General features: G+C 37.7%; 1 protein-coding gene across 1 annotated transcript in view; it reads right to left on the bottom strand.

Annotated features, from left to right (window-relative positions):
• Positions 1-12,754, bottom strand: part of LOC140526797 (mediator of RNA polymerase II transcription subunit 23-like) — a 39,855-nt gene that overhangs the window by 16,003 nt on the left and 11,098 nt on the right. Inside the window, 5 exon segments of the mRNA XM_072643332.1 lie at positions 3,363-3,543; positions 3,634-3,839; positions 5,292-5,416; positions 6,589-6,752; positions 7,376-7,550. Of these exon segments, the coding sequence (XP_072499433.1) occupies positions 3,363-3,543; positions 3,634-3,839; positions 5,292-5,416; positions 6,589-6,752; positions 7,376-7,550 (851 nt within the window).

The raw sequence follows: 12,754 nt of genomic DNA on the forward strand, positions 1-12,754 counted from the left end.
TAGTGTCTAGTTCGTGAGACTTAAGTCACTTCCCACTGATTCAACTTGCATAAGCACTAAAAAGATTGACTTTAAGTTAAGAATTTGATTATATCACTGCTATGCCAAAAAAACCAAAAACTTTCAAAGGCTTGTTTTAAATAAAGCCTGAAATTCAAGGATCCCTGAACTTGTAGTACCAAGGTACATATCTCCCCATCACTTATTATAAACCATAAACTTCAACCAAACAAGAAAACTCAATTTCCTGAACAGTCTATACTTTCCTACCTCTGTGTCTTTTCTTATGACATTCCCTGACTGGAATAAATCCCATTTTCTTCTATATTTGTTAAGATCTTCCTCAGATATTATTTTCTTCATGAAAACATTTCTGATCACATCTATATAAAGTATTCTTTCCCAATGAATTCTTAGAGTACCTTGTAAGCTTTTCATAATATTCTTTACATATTGATTATAGATATCACATCACATCTCCCCCACTAAGATGGTTAAGCTCCCTGAGGGCAGGGACTTTTTCATTTTGTATATTTCCTAGTACCTACCACAGTTCCTTATTGTAGGTAGTTAATAAATGTTTGCTGAATGAATGTATGAAAGAACACTGACAAATCTCCCTATTTCTTTTTAAAATCAACCAAAAGGCATTAAGCACCTACCACATGTGAGGAAGGATGCTAGATAGGCCCCTGGGAAACAAATACATAAAGGGAATATAATATAGTTCCTAGGAACAATAGGAAGCTTACAACAAACTGAGGGGGTACAATATGAAGATAAGTCAAGTACAAGGACAACTGAAGAGATTTGTAATAAGGAATGGTTCCCCTGGGAGTGCAGAATCATGTAAAAGAAGATGATGTAAAAACAAAAGCTATCAATATTTTTTAAAGAAAATTTAGGGAGAATGAACCAATATGAAGAAAAAGGAAGTTAGGGAAAGCTTTATGGAGGAAGTATTACCTGAAGTAAGTCTAAAAGGAAGACAAAGACTCAGGGAAAGAAAAAAGGAAGGTGTGCATTCCAAGGAAGGAGAACCCTATGCATAAATAAAAAGAGGTAAGGAAAGAAGCAACACATTCAGGAAACAATTAATAGCCTGATTTGGCTAAAACACAGAATACACTAAAGAGAATAGTATGAAATAAGAACGAAAAATTAGATCAAAGTTAGATTGTACAGGGCTAAGGAATTCACATTCCTTAGATAAGAAGACATGGAAGGCTTTTGAGTACTTTAGGAAGATGATCTTGACAACAGTGTGATCAGAGAGTGAAGACAGTAGAAGAGGGACACCAATGAGAAGATTATCAGAGTCCGTCTCTGTCTCTCTCCATAAGCAATGCTGAAGCCAACAAGGAGACTGGTTACGTTAAATGAAAGGGACTGAACAGATCAGAGATCTTTTGGAGGAAAAATCAATAACCCTTGGCAAATGACTAGTAATGGGAGTTGATGGAAATGCAAGATTTAATAATGACTTCAAGGTTATATACTTGGATGAGACCTTTAGACAAAAACAGGCAAGTCTGAAGAAAAGTCTGGCAATGGGGAAGACAATGAGCTCCAGTTTATTCATGTTCAGTGTGAGTTGCTAACAGGACATTGAGGAAACATGCAGCAGAGTTGACAAGAGAGGCAAGAGAAAGATTTGAGATGCACATATAGACATGGAAGCCATCTGTGCAGAGATAATAATTGAACCCATGGGAACAAATGAGGTAAGGTAAAGAAAGTAGAGAGACAAGAGGATCTATGACGAGCCTTTGTGGATAACAGTTCTAAAGGAGTAGCAGATGTATAACAATCCATCAAAGAGTGAGGAAGAAGAGTAAGACATGTAGAAGAACTAAGAGAACAGTGTCACAAAAGCTGAGGCAGAAAAGAATATTAAGAGTTATGTTCAATAGTATTAGAACCAAAAGTAATGAAAAAGGATGAGGATTGAGAAAAGGTCATCTGATGTAACAAGCATTGGTAACCTAGTTTCTGCTGAATAGTGGAATCAAATAGCTAGTCTGCAAGGGATTGAGAAGTCAATGAATGATAAGGAAGTGGAAGCAGGAACATCTGATTCTCTTTGGAATTAAGGCAATGAAAGGGAAGAGTGACTTGAGAGAATGCTATGAAGGCTTGGCAAAGTCAAATGAAGGGTTTTTAATGATATGGGGGACATAAACATGCTTTTAGACAACAGGGAAAGCATTAGTACTCAGGGAGAAAAATGAAGATGAGAATGAGAGGGAAAGATTAATGGAGGCAAAGTCATACAGGAAATAGGGGTGGGGTGGGATTTGAGGTTACAGGTTAAGTAGTTAGCCTTGGCAAGGAAATCAACTACCTCTTTTTCAGAGATAAGGGTATAGGAGAGTATAGGAAGATGATAGGTAGAGAAGGGGAGATGAGGAAGCTGAAAACAGTCTCAATTTTCTCCGAGAAGACTGTAGAAGAGAAATAAAGATGAGGGCAGGAAACTTGATTTTGGAATGGTTGCTGAGGAGAGTGGGATAAAGAAACAATCAAGAGAGGACAAAAGGACTACAAGGTATCAGATGGAATGAGGCAACATGATTGAGTGGTGGAGCCAAACAAAACTACAGTGAAAGGTAACTAACCTCAGAGGATCCTGGTCACCAAAATTATGACCACCAAGGTTTGTGTTTAAGGAGAAATTAAAGTTCAATAAGTATTGCTTATGAATCACTGAAAAAGCAACAAGGTAACTCCAGCAGGTGGGAAGTAAACTCAGGGTCTGCCACCCTAGCCAGATACTGCTTCTATGCCTTTCAGGGAATGCTGAGAGGTGGGGTAACTGACCAAGGTTAATTCTGAGGTGGCAGCAACTAGAAACTGTAGCAAAAATGGATATAATAATAGTAAGCAATACATCTTTACTACTACTACCTCTTGCCCCACCAGCCCCAACCTGTAAAGACTGGTAAGAAAATAAAATTATCATTATTTAAGTTAATTCACCAATGTGAAATTTCTAGTTCTTTACAGTAGTAGAGCTAAAGAGTTATCATCTGGTTGGAAACAGTATTTAATTATGGGATAAGTAATAATAGCTAGCATGTATACAGAACTTTAAAGTTTATAACCTATTTAACATATATTATCTCACTTGATCCTCATAACAACCCTGTGGGAGAGGTGCTATTGTCCCTTTTTATGCACGAGGAAACTGAGGATCAGAAAAGTAAATTGCCTGGGGTCACACAGTTAGTACTGGAGGCAGAATTTGAAGTCTGGGCTTTCTGAATTCTAAGACCAATCCTCAAACTACAAGAATCTATAACAATTAAGGGAGTAATCCATGGGATCTGCATGGACAGGAGATCTTAGAATTGTATACTTACGAGACAAAGAATCAATCGGTCCAGTGTAACAATGTTGTACTTCCATACCATATCATTGAGGATCTCAATGCATTTGTTGAGTTGCTGACCTCCAGCTGATGTGGAGAATTCATATACCAGGAAGTCTGCAAATGTTCTGACATGAGCTACCAAGGCTCTAGCCCCAATTCTCTCTAGTACTCTACAAGGCAGAGAGAAACAAATAATTTTAGTACCACCCAACTGTACGTGAAAGGGAGTACAGTTATAGTAGATAGGCCTACTGGTTCACCTATAGCCAATTTGATTAATGTGATCTGTTTCCAAGAGCATTTTCCAAAGGAGGCAAAGGAAGAGGGGAGGAGAGCCTTGTATAGAGAAGTGAGTAATGATGTCATTTTCATTGCTCATAGATTTCCACTTTCTATATTCCTCCTCTACATTCTTTTTCAGGTTAAAACGACTTTCTTGAGGTACATTATTTTGCTTGAAGAATGCCTGAAGAAAGAGACAAGACAGTAACTATAATTTTGCATATTGGATAAAACAATGGCTCACTAGATCAAGGACTTTTAATATGAGAGCTGTGAACTTCAAAAAATATTTTGATAACTGCATTTCAATTTCTTGGGTAAACGCTTGTGTTTTACTCTATACATTTAAAAAAGCAATATTCTGAGTAAGGGTGCGTAGGCTTCACCAGTCCACAGCACAAAAAAGTTAAGGACTCCTGATCTATAAGAAGACTGTTTCTAACTCATTGTTCTTCTCTCAGTCACTTGACTCTGAGACACTGTCTAACCTCAGCACCTCTCACCATTTTCTCATTTGTATAATCAGGAAATTGAATTAAATGACCTCTATAAATCTCTTTCATTTCTAAAAAATAAAAGAAAATTTAATGCCACTACGATGAAATGAGAGGAAAATTCTTTCTCTAAAAGAAAGTTTCTTTTGTTTTAAACTGATCCCCATTTTTACCAATGGCTAAAATTACACAAACACACACATACATAAGACTGAAAAAGCATTTAAAGGATTAATTCTCCCACTCTAGAGCCTAGGTATACCTCAACTTTAAGACTCTTTAAATGATACCTTTGTCTCTTCTTTCCCCAATAACACTATATAATATTCTTTGATATAAATAATAAATCTTTGATAATGTTCTCTGAAATCTGAATACATTCTTTCTAGTCTTGTCCCAGTGAACATCAAAAAGAGTTACTTACAGTGCCTCTTACAGTATCTCTTTATTTCTCTCTACTACAGTGAAAATGACACAGGGCTTACTTAACAAGTAGTACGTTAATGTTCACAAAATGACCCCACAAGACTCTGTAACTACTTATTGGCTATTATTTCAGAAAAAATTCAGTTATTGGGTGGTGGAAAAAAGCTGGTCTTGATATTGGGAAGACCTAGATTCAAAAATAGCTTTTGATATATTCTGGTGGGGCAAGTCACAATCTCTCAGGTCCCCAGCAATATTCAGATTATAGAATGTTGCAAAGAAGGTGCCATTCTGCACTGGTAGAGAGAGAGTTTCCTCATTTGGAGTTTCCTATACGAATAAAAGCACAGGTCTGGACCAAAAAAACCCAAACCCAAACAAACTTGGAAGTATATAGTCAAATATCTAAACAAATATCCACTCCCGTAAAAAAAATGCCTTATCTTTACAAAAATGCCTTATCTTTAACAAGTCTTTGTAGCAAAAAACTAGATTTAAAAATTCAATCTAAGCATTTACTAAGCACCTATTATATGTTAGGCACAATGTTATAGACAAAAATGATAAAACAGTCTCTGCCTTCAAGGAGCTTGAAAATCAAACTACTCTCCTGTTCAATAAAGTTAACAACAATAAAAAAAAATTCTCCATATAAGACATTCTAAAATGGCAAAATAATATCTTTTCCATACAGTGGTGGTTCATTACAGAATTACCTGCAGAGGAGCTGGAAAGCAGCTAAGAGTGTGAGAAGCCCAATTGTGAGGTGTAAAACTCATGATAGTCTGAAGAATATCCTTGCACCAAGTTCCCTGAATTGAATCAGAGCCTGTAAAAAAATCTAAACAAACAGACAAGTATCAAATTCAATTCAACTAAAATATGAAAAAGATGTATTAGATACTTAAGAACTGTGCAAGATGCTAGGACTAAAAAAGATAAAACAGCCCCTCTTTGTTCCTCAATGAGTCTATATTCTACTGATGGGAGTAAAGGAAAGAAAAGGGGAGGCCTAGAATAATATGGATTAACTCACCAAGAATCAGGAGAGATTTTGCATAAGCAGCACCCCCACTTCAGTCTTGAAAGAGGCTAAGGATTTTAAGAAGTGGGGGTAAGAATGTATTTCAGACACAGTGGACCCTTTGAACAGAAAATATTATGTGGAATTCAAGAAATTACTCATTTTGCTGAAATGAAAAGGACATGAAGGAGATGTGAATTAAGTTCAGAAAGTCAGATTACGGAGGGCTTCAAATGGTGGACTGAGCAGTTAGTATGTTATTCTAGTTTATAATCTACAGTTCACAGTTTATAGGTAATAAGCAGAAGAGACATGTTCAGATCCATGCCTTAGGAAGATAAGTTTTAGTAGCTTTATAAAAATGGTTTACAGGAGAAAAAGGGAATCTCTCAGGTAATCAAAAAATTTAGAACATAGAATGATTTTCTTTCTATATGCTAATTTGATTTCTACAGCTTCAGAGAAAATATCAACTCAAGTCTTAAATCAGGAGTGCCAATTTCAGCCACAAGTATATTTCTTCAAAAGTCTCACAAAGGTGTTTAGATTCTGGTTCATCTTATTTCCCTTTTAGATGGTAACAGTAATTTGATAACTGATAGGTATTCCACTGGACTGGAAACCATGTTTATTCTTTCAAGTTAATGGTCACGAGCAAAACCTGTCTCCATAGGATAAGGCATAAAAGTGCGTTACTAAGTCACACGGCTAAAATACATGAGCACTAGAATAAGGCTGTTACCAAATGAGAATAATTTAATCTGAACAAAAATCTTCCCAATTTTCATGCATTATTTCTTTAAAACTTATTAACCAGTCTGAAAACTGGAACAAAAATTGGTCAAAGCTAGAAGACTCTGTGAAAGTAACAAGTTAGTAGTTAAGATTTTCAAATACAGATAATTTTTCAGGAGGTAGGCTTTCAGTGATATAGTATAATCAAAATAATCTTTAACATACTCTTTTTTCCTTGAAAAATTCATTATTACCTGTCACATGAGTTGCTCTGGCTAAGGTCAAAATTAAGGCCCGGTTCAGTTCTTCAGACTCTGCTGAAAGCACAGTTTTGGGATCACTAAGGAAACGAGTAAACTGTGGTTGTACTTCAGAGCTGCCAAGTGCTGTTATGAGTCTTAGAGCAGTACTCTCAACACTGAAAGGGGCAAGAGTTATCCAGGTTATCATATTTTGGAAAAAATGTATCTACAACTCTGTAATTTTATAAGGCAGGCAAAAAAAATTAAACTTGAAAGTGCTTTAAAATTTTTCTTTGGAAGTAATGAATAAAATGACAGTGTCCCAGTGGCAGCTTTTCTAGCATTTCCCAAATTGGGAAGCTCATACCATAGGTCTCCTGATTTTGCTGACCTCAGTCAAAGCCACTAAGGACATGGAGGTGCAAAGTCCTTTTCATTTAGATACAATGTTTTGAAAACTACATACATTCTCCTATATCTGTTTTCACTAACGGTACAATTACCTTTTTTTTGTTTTTTCAGCCTTAAATGTCTGAGGTAGAACACAAGGTAAAGCTTTAACCATCAGTTCAGAGGCAAAATACTTAACTGAAAGAAAAGAAACTTCTCTAGTAAATCTTGCCCCATTTGTCATTTTTTAATTAACAGGCAAATACTCCAAGGGTAGAGAAGAAATTTATGCTAACATGAAGGAACAAAAATATATATATGATACTAAGGACTATACAGTGGAACCAAAAGCTCGAATAAAACATCCAGCACATTAGAATAAAGGATAATGGCATCTCCAAACGCTCACCAGAGATGGAGCTGGTTTTGATTAGTCTGGGGAGCAGCAGCCAGAGTGTGAAGATGGCTCAGCAATTGAACTCGGTAATGAGGTTGGATGTGGTGCATACTATAACTGAACATCTCCAGAAGTGTGTGTAAAATTCCCCAAGCATGAGATTTGAAAACAGTAGGCAAGAGTTGACCTTGTGGAGAAAATAAAAACATGTAAAGGAAAGTAAAATTATACAAACATCTTCCAAAAAAAGAAATTTTATTTGTGATTTTGTTTTCCTATATTACTATATAATTCTTTTTGCTTACAAGTACAAATCAGCAAACCTTACTAATCCATTAATTTGGAGGAAGACTAGTCTGAATTATGGAATATTTTTAAAATGAAGTATAGAATTTTCAGGTTTATACAGTTATCTAAATTAGGCTATGAAGCCATTGAGATTAATAGAGGTAATTAAGAAAGGATTAATATTTCACATAGGTGGCACAGTTGATGTAAAGAGCTGGACTTAAAAGCTTCACGACTAAGTCTAAATCCTAACTCGGATACTCACTAGCTGTGTGATCTTGCGCAAGTCAATTAACTGCTCTCAGCTTGTTTCCTTATTTGTGAAATGAAGATAAGGGCATCTATCTCACAAGGTTATTGTAAGGATCAAACGAAATCTTTAAAAATAAGGACCATGTAAAGCATTTATGCAAACAGTAAAGCATATATAAATGACAGCTTTTATTACAGCAATTCAATTAAGGCAATGTGGTATGGTCTTAGAATATAAAGATTAAAAGCAACAAAGCTCCTGCCTCATAGGAGCTTTGAAAAAATACACAGTAGGAAGTGACAGGATCAAAGGAGGGATCAAGAGATTCAAGCACAGCGTCCCAGGAAAATCTGAGGATACAATAGTTACTTTCAGTTAGGATGATGAATAGATAGGGAAGGCTTCATGGAGGAGATGGCACCTGAAATGGATCATGGAGGAAGAGAAATATTGCTTCAATTAGCACTAGCTAAAACTGAAACCTTTTTGATATTTATATTCTAAAAATGCTGAGCTGGAAAAGTTTGGTTAGTAGGGAAAATAACCTTCCTTTGAAATCCTATTTACACTCTTGTCTGGTGAGTTCTCTGTTCACATATTTTATAAAGATATATTTCAAGTCTGAGACCTCAAATCTAATTTAATTAATCAAGTCTAAATATATTTGGTTTCATTATATAAAAATCATTCACATTTTCATGGAGGTTTAAAGTTAACAGAACTTTTATTTTTTTACAACATTATAAAAACAAACAGTAAAGTTTATTACTATAATCACTTTACAAATGAATACTTTGAAGCTCAGAGAGGTTAAGTAACTTGCCCATGATAACATAGCTTATCAGTTTCACAACCAGCATTTGAATCCAGGTCTCCTAACTTCAGGTTAGTGCTCAACACAATGTAAAATTTTAATATTATCAGACGAAGGATGATCTGATTTAACTTCATTAATGTAACATTTCCCAACCCACCAAATCTAGCTTTTTTTTTTTGTTTATATCAGCATGCTACACATGATAGAATTAGAGACCTTCAGAGTTTGCAGTAGAGCATAGTGTCAATCCAGACCAACTCAAAACCAAAAAAAAAAAAAAATTAAAAATAAAAATCCCTACTACAATACACCTGTGAAGTAGTCATCTAGGTTATATGTAGACACTTCCAAAGAGTGGAGACCCACTCCTCTCCACTCCTGGATAGCTCTAATTATTAGGAAGTTTTTCCTGATAATTGAACTTAAACTTGTTTCTTTGCAACTTCCTCCGACTGTCGCTAGTTCTTCCCTCAGGGGCTCAAGAAAAAGCAAGTCTCATTTTTCCCCCCACAAGAGAGTGTAGACATCTTCAAAGACAGCTATTTTGTCCTCCCAAATCTTTCCTCAGGATAAATACCCTCAGTTTCTTCAGCAGATTCTCATAAGAGATTTTAGAGTCAGAACAACTGGAAGGAAATTTTCAAAAGAAAACAATTCTATTGGCCACTAGATGTTTTTTTTTTTTTTTACAAACACGATATTGCTAGTCATTCTTAACAGTATCATATATTAACATGAAAAACATAAATATTTACATATTAGCTTTTCATAAAAACAGACTAAAACCATTTCCAAAATTTAGTAGATGATCTATGCAGGTGCTATGGCCAAAGAAGTAATAATTCTGTAGCTATTATAGTGAGGCATCTACCCAAACTTAACTAGGATAGTTCTCAAACAAGTATAATTAGGCCCCATTTTCAAAACCCAGAATGACCCCATGGGATTTGGGGGCATCAAAAGTAAAGCTGTTGTAGAGGATATCATCCTTATGAACTAATAAATGTTACATTTCCTTAATAAACTTCTACCATACTCTCAGGAAAAAGGGTCAGAAAAAAATTTAACTGTTATTTGCTTCCTAAATTTTACCATTTTTGTCAGCCACATAAATAAGAAAATTTGATCTCAATAAATGGAGAATAAGCTCCTAACAAAATACAATACCCATTGCTATTAAAGAACACTAGAGAACATAGGAATAAAGGAAGCTTTCCTTAAAATGAGAGCTAATATCTATGTAAAAGCATCAGCAAGCATTATCTGAAATGGGAATAAGCTTCACAGATCAGAGTGAAACAAGAATGCCTACTATCACCATTATTATTCAATGCTGCACTAGAAATATTAACAATAGCAACATGAGAAGAAGAAATTGACAACTAAGAAGGTCAGCAGGAAAGATCTATTGCAGCTGGGTGAGAATGGAGCACAGCTCAGGACAGACTCTGGGCAAGTCACTTAACCTCTAATGCTTCACCAATTACAACCCCCTCCCCCCCCCAAAAAAAACCACCATGAGAGGTAGAGTAAAAACTGGGAAGAGAAATGACAGTGAGGCAAGAAAATAATTAAAAATGAATAAGGAATTTGGTCAAAGGGACTCACACACATAAAAACTTAACTTAAAAAAACAGACTAGGACAAATGGTAAAAGAGATACAAAAAGCCAATGAGGATAATGCCTTAAAAAGCAGAACTGGCCAAATGGAAATGGAGGTCCAAAAGTTCACTAAAGAAAATAACTCCTTAAAAATTAGAATGGAGCAAATGGAAGCTATAATGACTTCATGAGAAGTCAAGAAACAATAAAACAAAACCAAAAGAATGAAAAAGAAGAAGACAATGTGAAATATCTCACTGAAAAACAACTGACCTGGAGAATAAACCCAGGAGAGATAATTTTAAAATTACTCAACTACCTGAAAGCCATGATCAAAAAAGAAACCTAGACATCATCTTTCAAGAAATTATCAAGGAAAACTGCCCTGATATTCTAGAACCAGAGGATAAAATGGAAATGGAAAGAATCCACCAATCACCTCCTGAAAGTTACCAAAATGAAAATTTATTATAGCCAAATTCCAGATTTCCAGGTCACGGAGAAAAAATATTGCAAGCAGTCAGAAAGAAACAATTCAAGTATTGTGGATCAAGTCAGGACAATAGAAGATTTAGCAACTTCTGCATTAAAGGAATAGAGGGCTGGGAATACGATATACTGGAGGGCAAAGGAGTTACAATTACAACCAAGAATCATCTACCCAGCAAAACTGAGTATAATCCTTCAAGGGAAAAAAATGGATAATTAATGAGATAAAAGACTTTGAAGCATTCTTCATGAAAAGACCAGAGCTGAACAGAAAATCTGACTTTCATATATAAAACTCAAGAGAAGTGTAAATAGGTAAATTGGAAAGGGAAAACATAAAGGACTTAATAAGGTTAAACTTTTACATGCCTGCCCGAGGCGACTCCCGGGCCTTCGCCTTCTACTTACCTATCCCCAGTCTTCGGACGTCTCCGGTCCCTCTCCCGGTTGGGGGAGGGCAATAAACAGGCAGAGCACCCGAAAAGAGTTGCAGTCAGCAAGCTTTATTGCATTTCTTCTCTCCAGCTCTCGTGGTCATCCCCTTTTATTATCCCTTGTCTCCTCCCCCGTACCTCCCATGGGCGGGCGAGCTCCTCCCAAGTGCCTCCCCGTGGGTGGAGCCAGCCTGTTACCAGGGCCATCCCAGTACCCCACAAGGGGGCAGGTTCGGACCCTCAGGCATCTCACGGTCCTCACGGGGGACCCCGGTCCAGAGCTGTCCCCCAACATCTCCCCCTTTTTGTTTTACACAGGTAGGTTGGGCGATTCCCCCCATGGGGACCTGCCCTCGCGGTGTCTCAGAGACAAGACATCGCCTTTAAGACTCTCCAGTGCCCGTGTCAATAATTGCAGGAGGCACTTCAGGAGGCACGGCAGGATGAGACACATAAGGACAAGAACTGCAACGGAGGAGAGCACCCCTGGCAGCCAATGCAAGTCCAGGATTCGTTGTAACCAATCGAAGATGGAACGCTCTTCTTGTTCACGCTTTTCCTCAAACGTTCTGGAAAGGTTATTCAGCTGATCAATAAGCAAGTCCAACTGATGGATGTCATCTGTGGCGTTGTAAGCCAGCATAGCCCCCTGGAGGGCTTTGCGGACCGCCGGCCATTGATTGGGGAAGGTTGAGGAATCAATTGGGAGGTTAAGCACGCAAAGTGGGCGATATTTGTAGTGGCACTGCAACATCTCGTAGCGTTGGTGTAAAGCCATCTGGTCTCCTAGCCAAATCACCGTGTCTTGTAGGGCGGTGATTTGACTTTGGAGGAGGTGATCAATATGGTCCTGACGGTGCCACGCTGCTACCTCTGAATTCATGAAAGATTGGAGGGTGGAAGCTAATAACTGTCCTTCCTCTATTAGTTGTTGAATCTGAAACTCTTCATAAGGCGGGGAGTCCCTGTGCTAATGCCCAGTAGGTGTCTCCCCTTTGATCCACGGCTCGCTGCTCTGTGGGGGTGGCGTTGTACCATTTGGACTGGACAGCCTCGGACCCAGGAAGGAACTGTTGTAAGGCCATCAAAAGTGTGAGCATGGTTATCTCATGCTGTTTGCACACCCGCTTTGGACGGTGCCTTCCTCTCCACCCTCGTCTCCTCCTTGCTTTTGGCTTCTCGCAGCTCAACTGCCCATCGTGTGGGGATCCAGATCTCCGTCCCTGGGTCGGCTCCATCTGGTTGGACACAAAGATACCCCTGACCTCTCGCTATAACTACTCCAGGGCCATGCCATTTGCCTTCTTGGTCCCTCCACCGGATTCGAGCTCCGGTGAGGCAGGCAGTAGGGGCCTTTAACGGCCTTTCCCTTCTGCCTCCCATCTTGTGGAGATAAAATCTTTGTGCGGGGCATGTGCCATCGTCTCGGATTTGCAAAAAATTGTGAATGAAGACAGCTTGTGCCAGATCACCTCAGGAGAGGTGCGCCGCCGCTCTTACTCCCCCT

Source organism: Notamacropus eugenii, chromosome 2, assembly GCF_028372415.1.
Source record: "Notamacropus eugenii isolate mMacEug1 chromosome 2, mMacEug1.pri_v2, whole genome shotgun sequence".
In the NCBI taxonomy this organism is placed as follows: Eukaryota; Metazoa; Chordata; class Mammalia; order Diprotodontia; family Macropodidae; genus Notamacropus; species Notamacropus eugenii.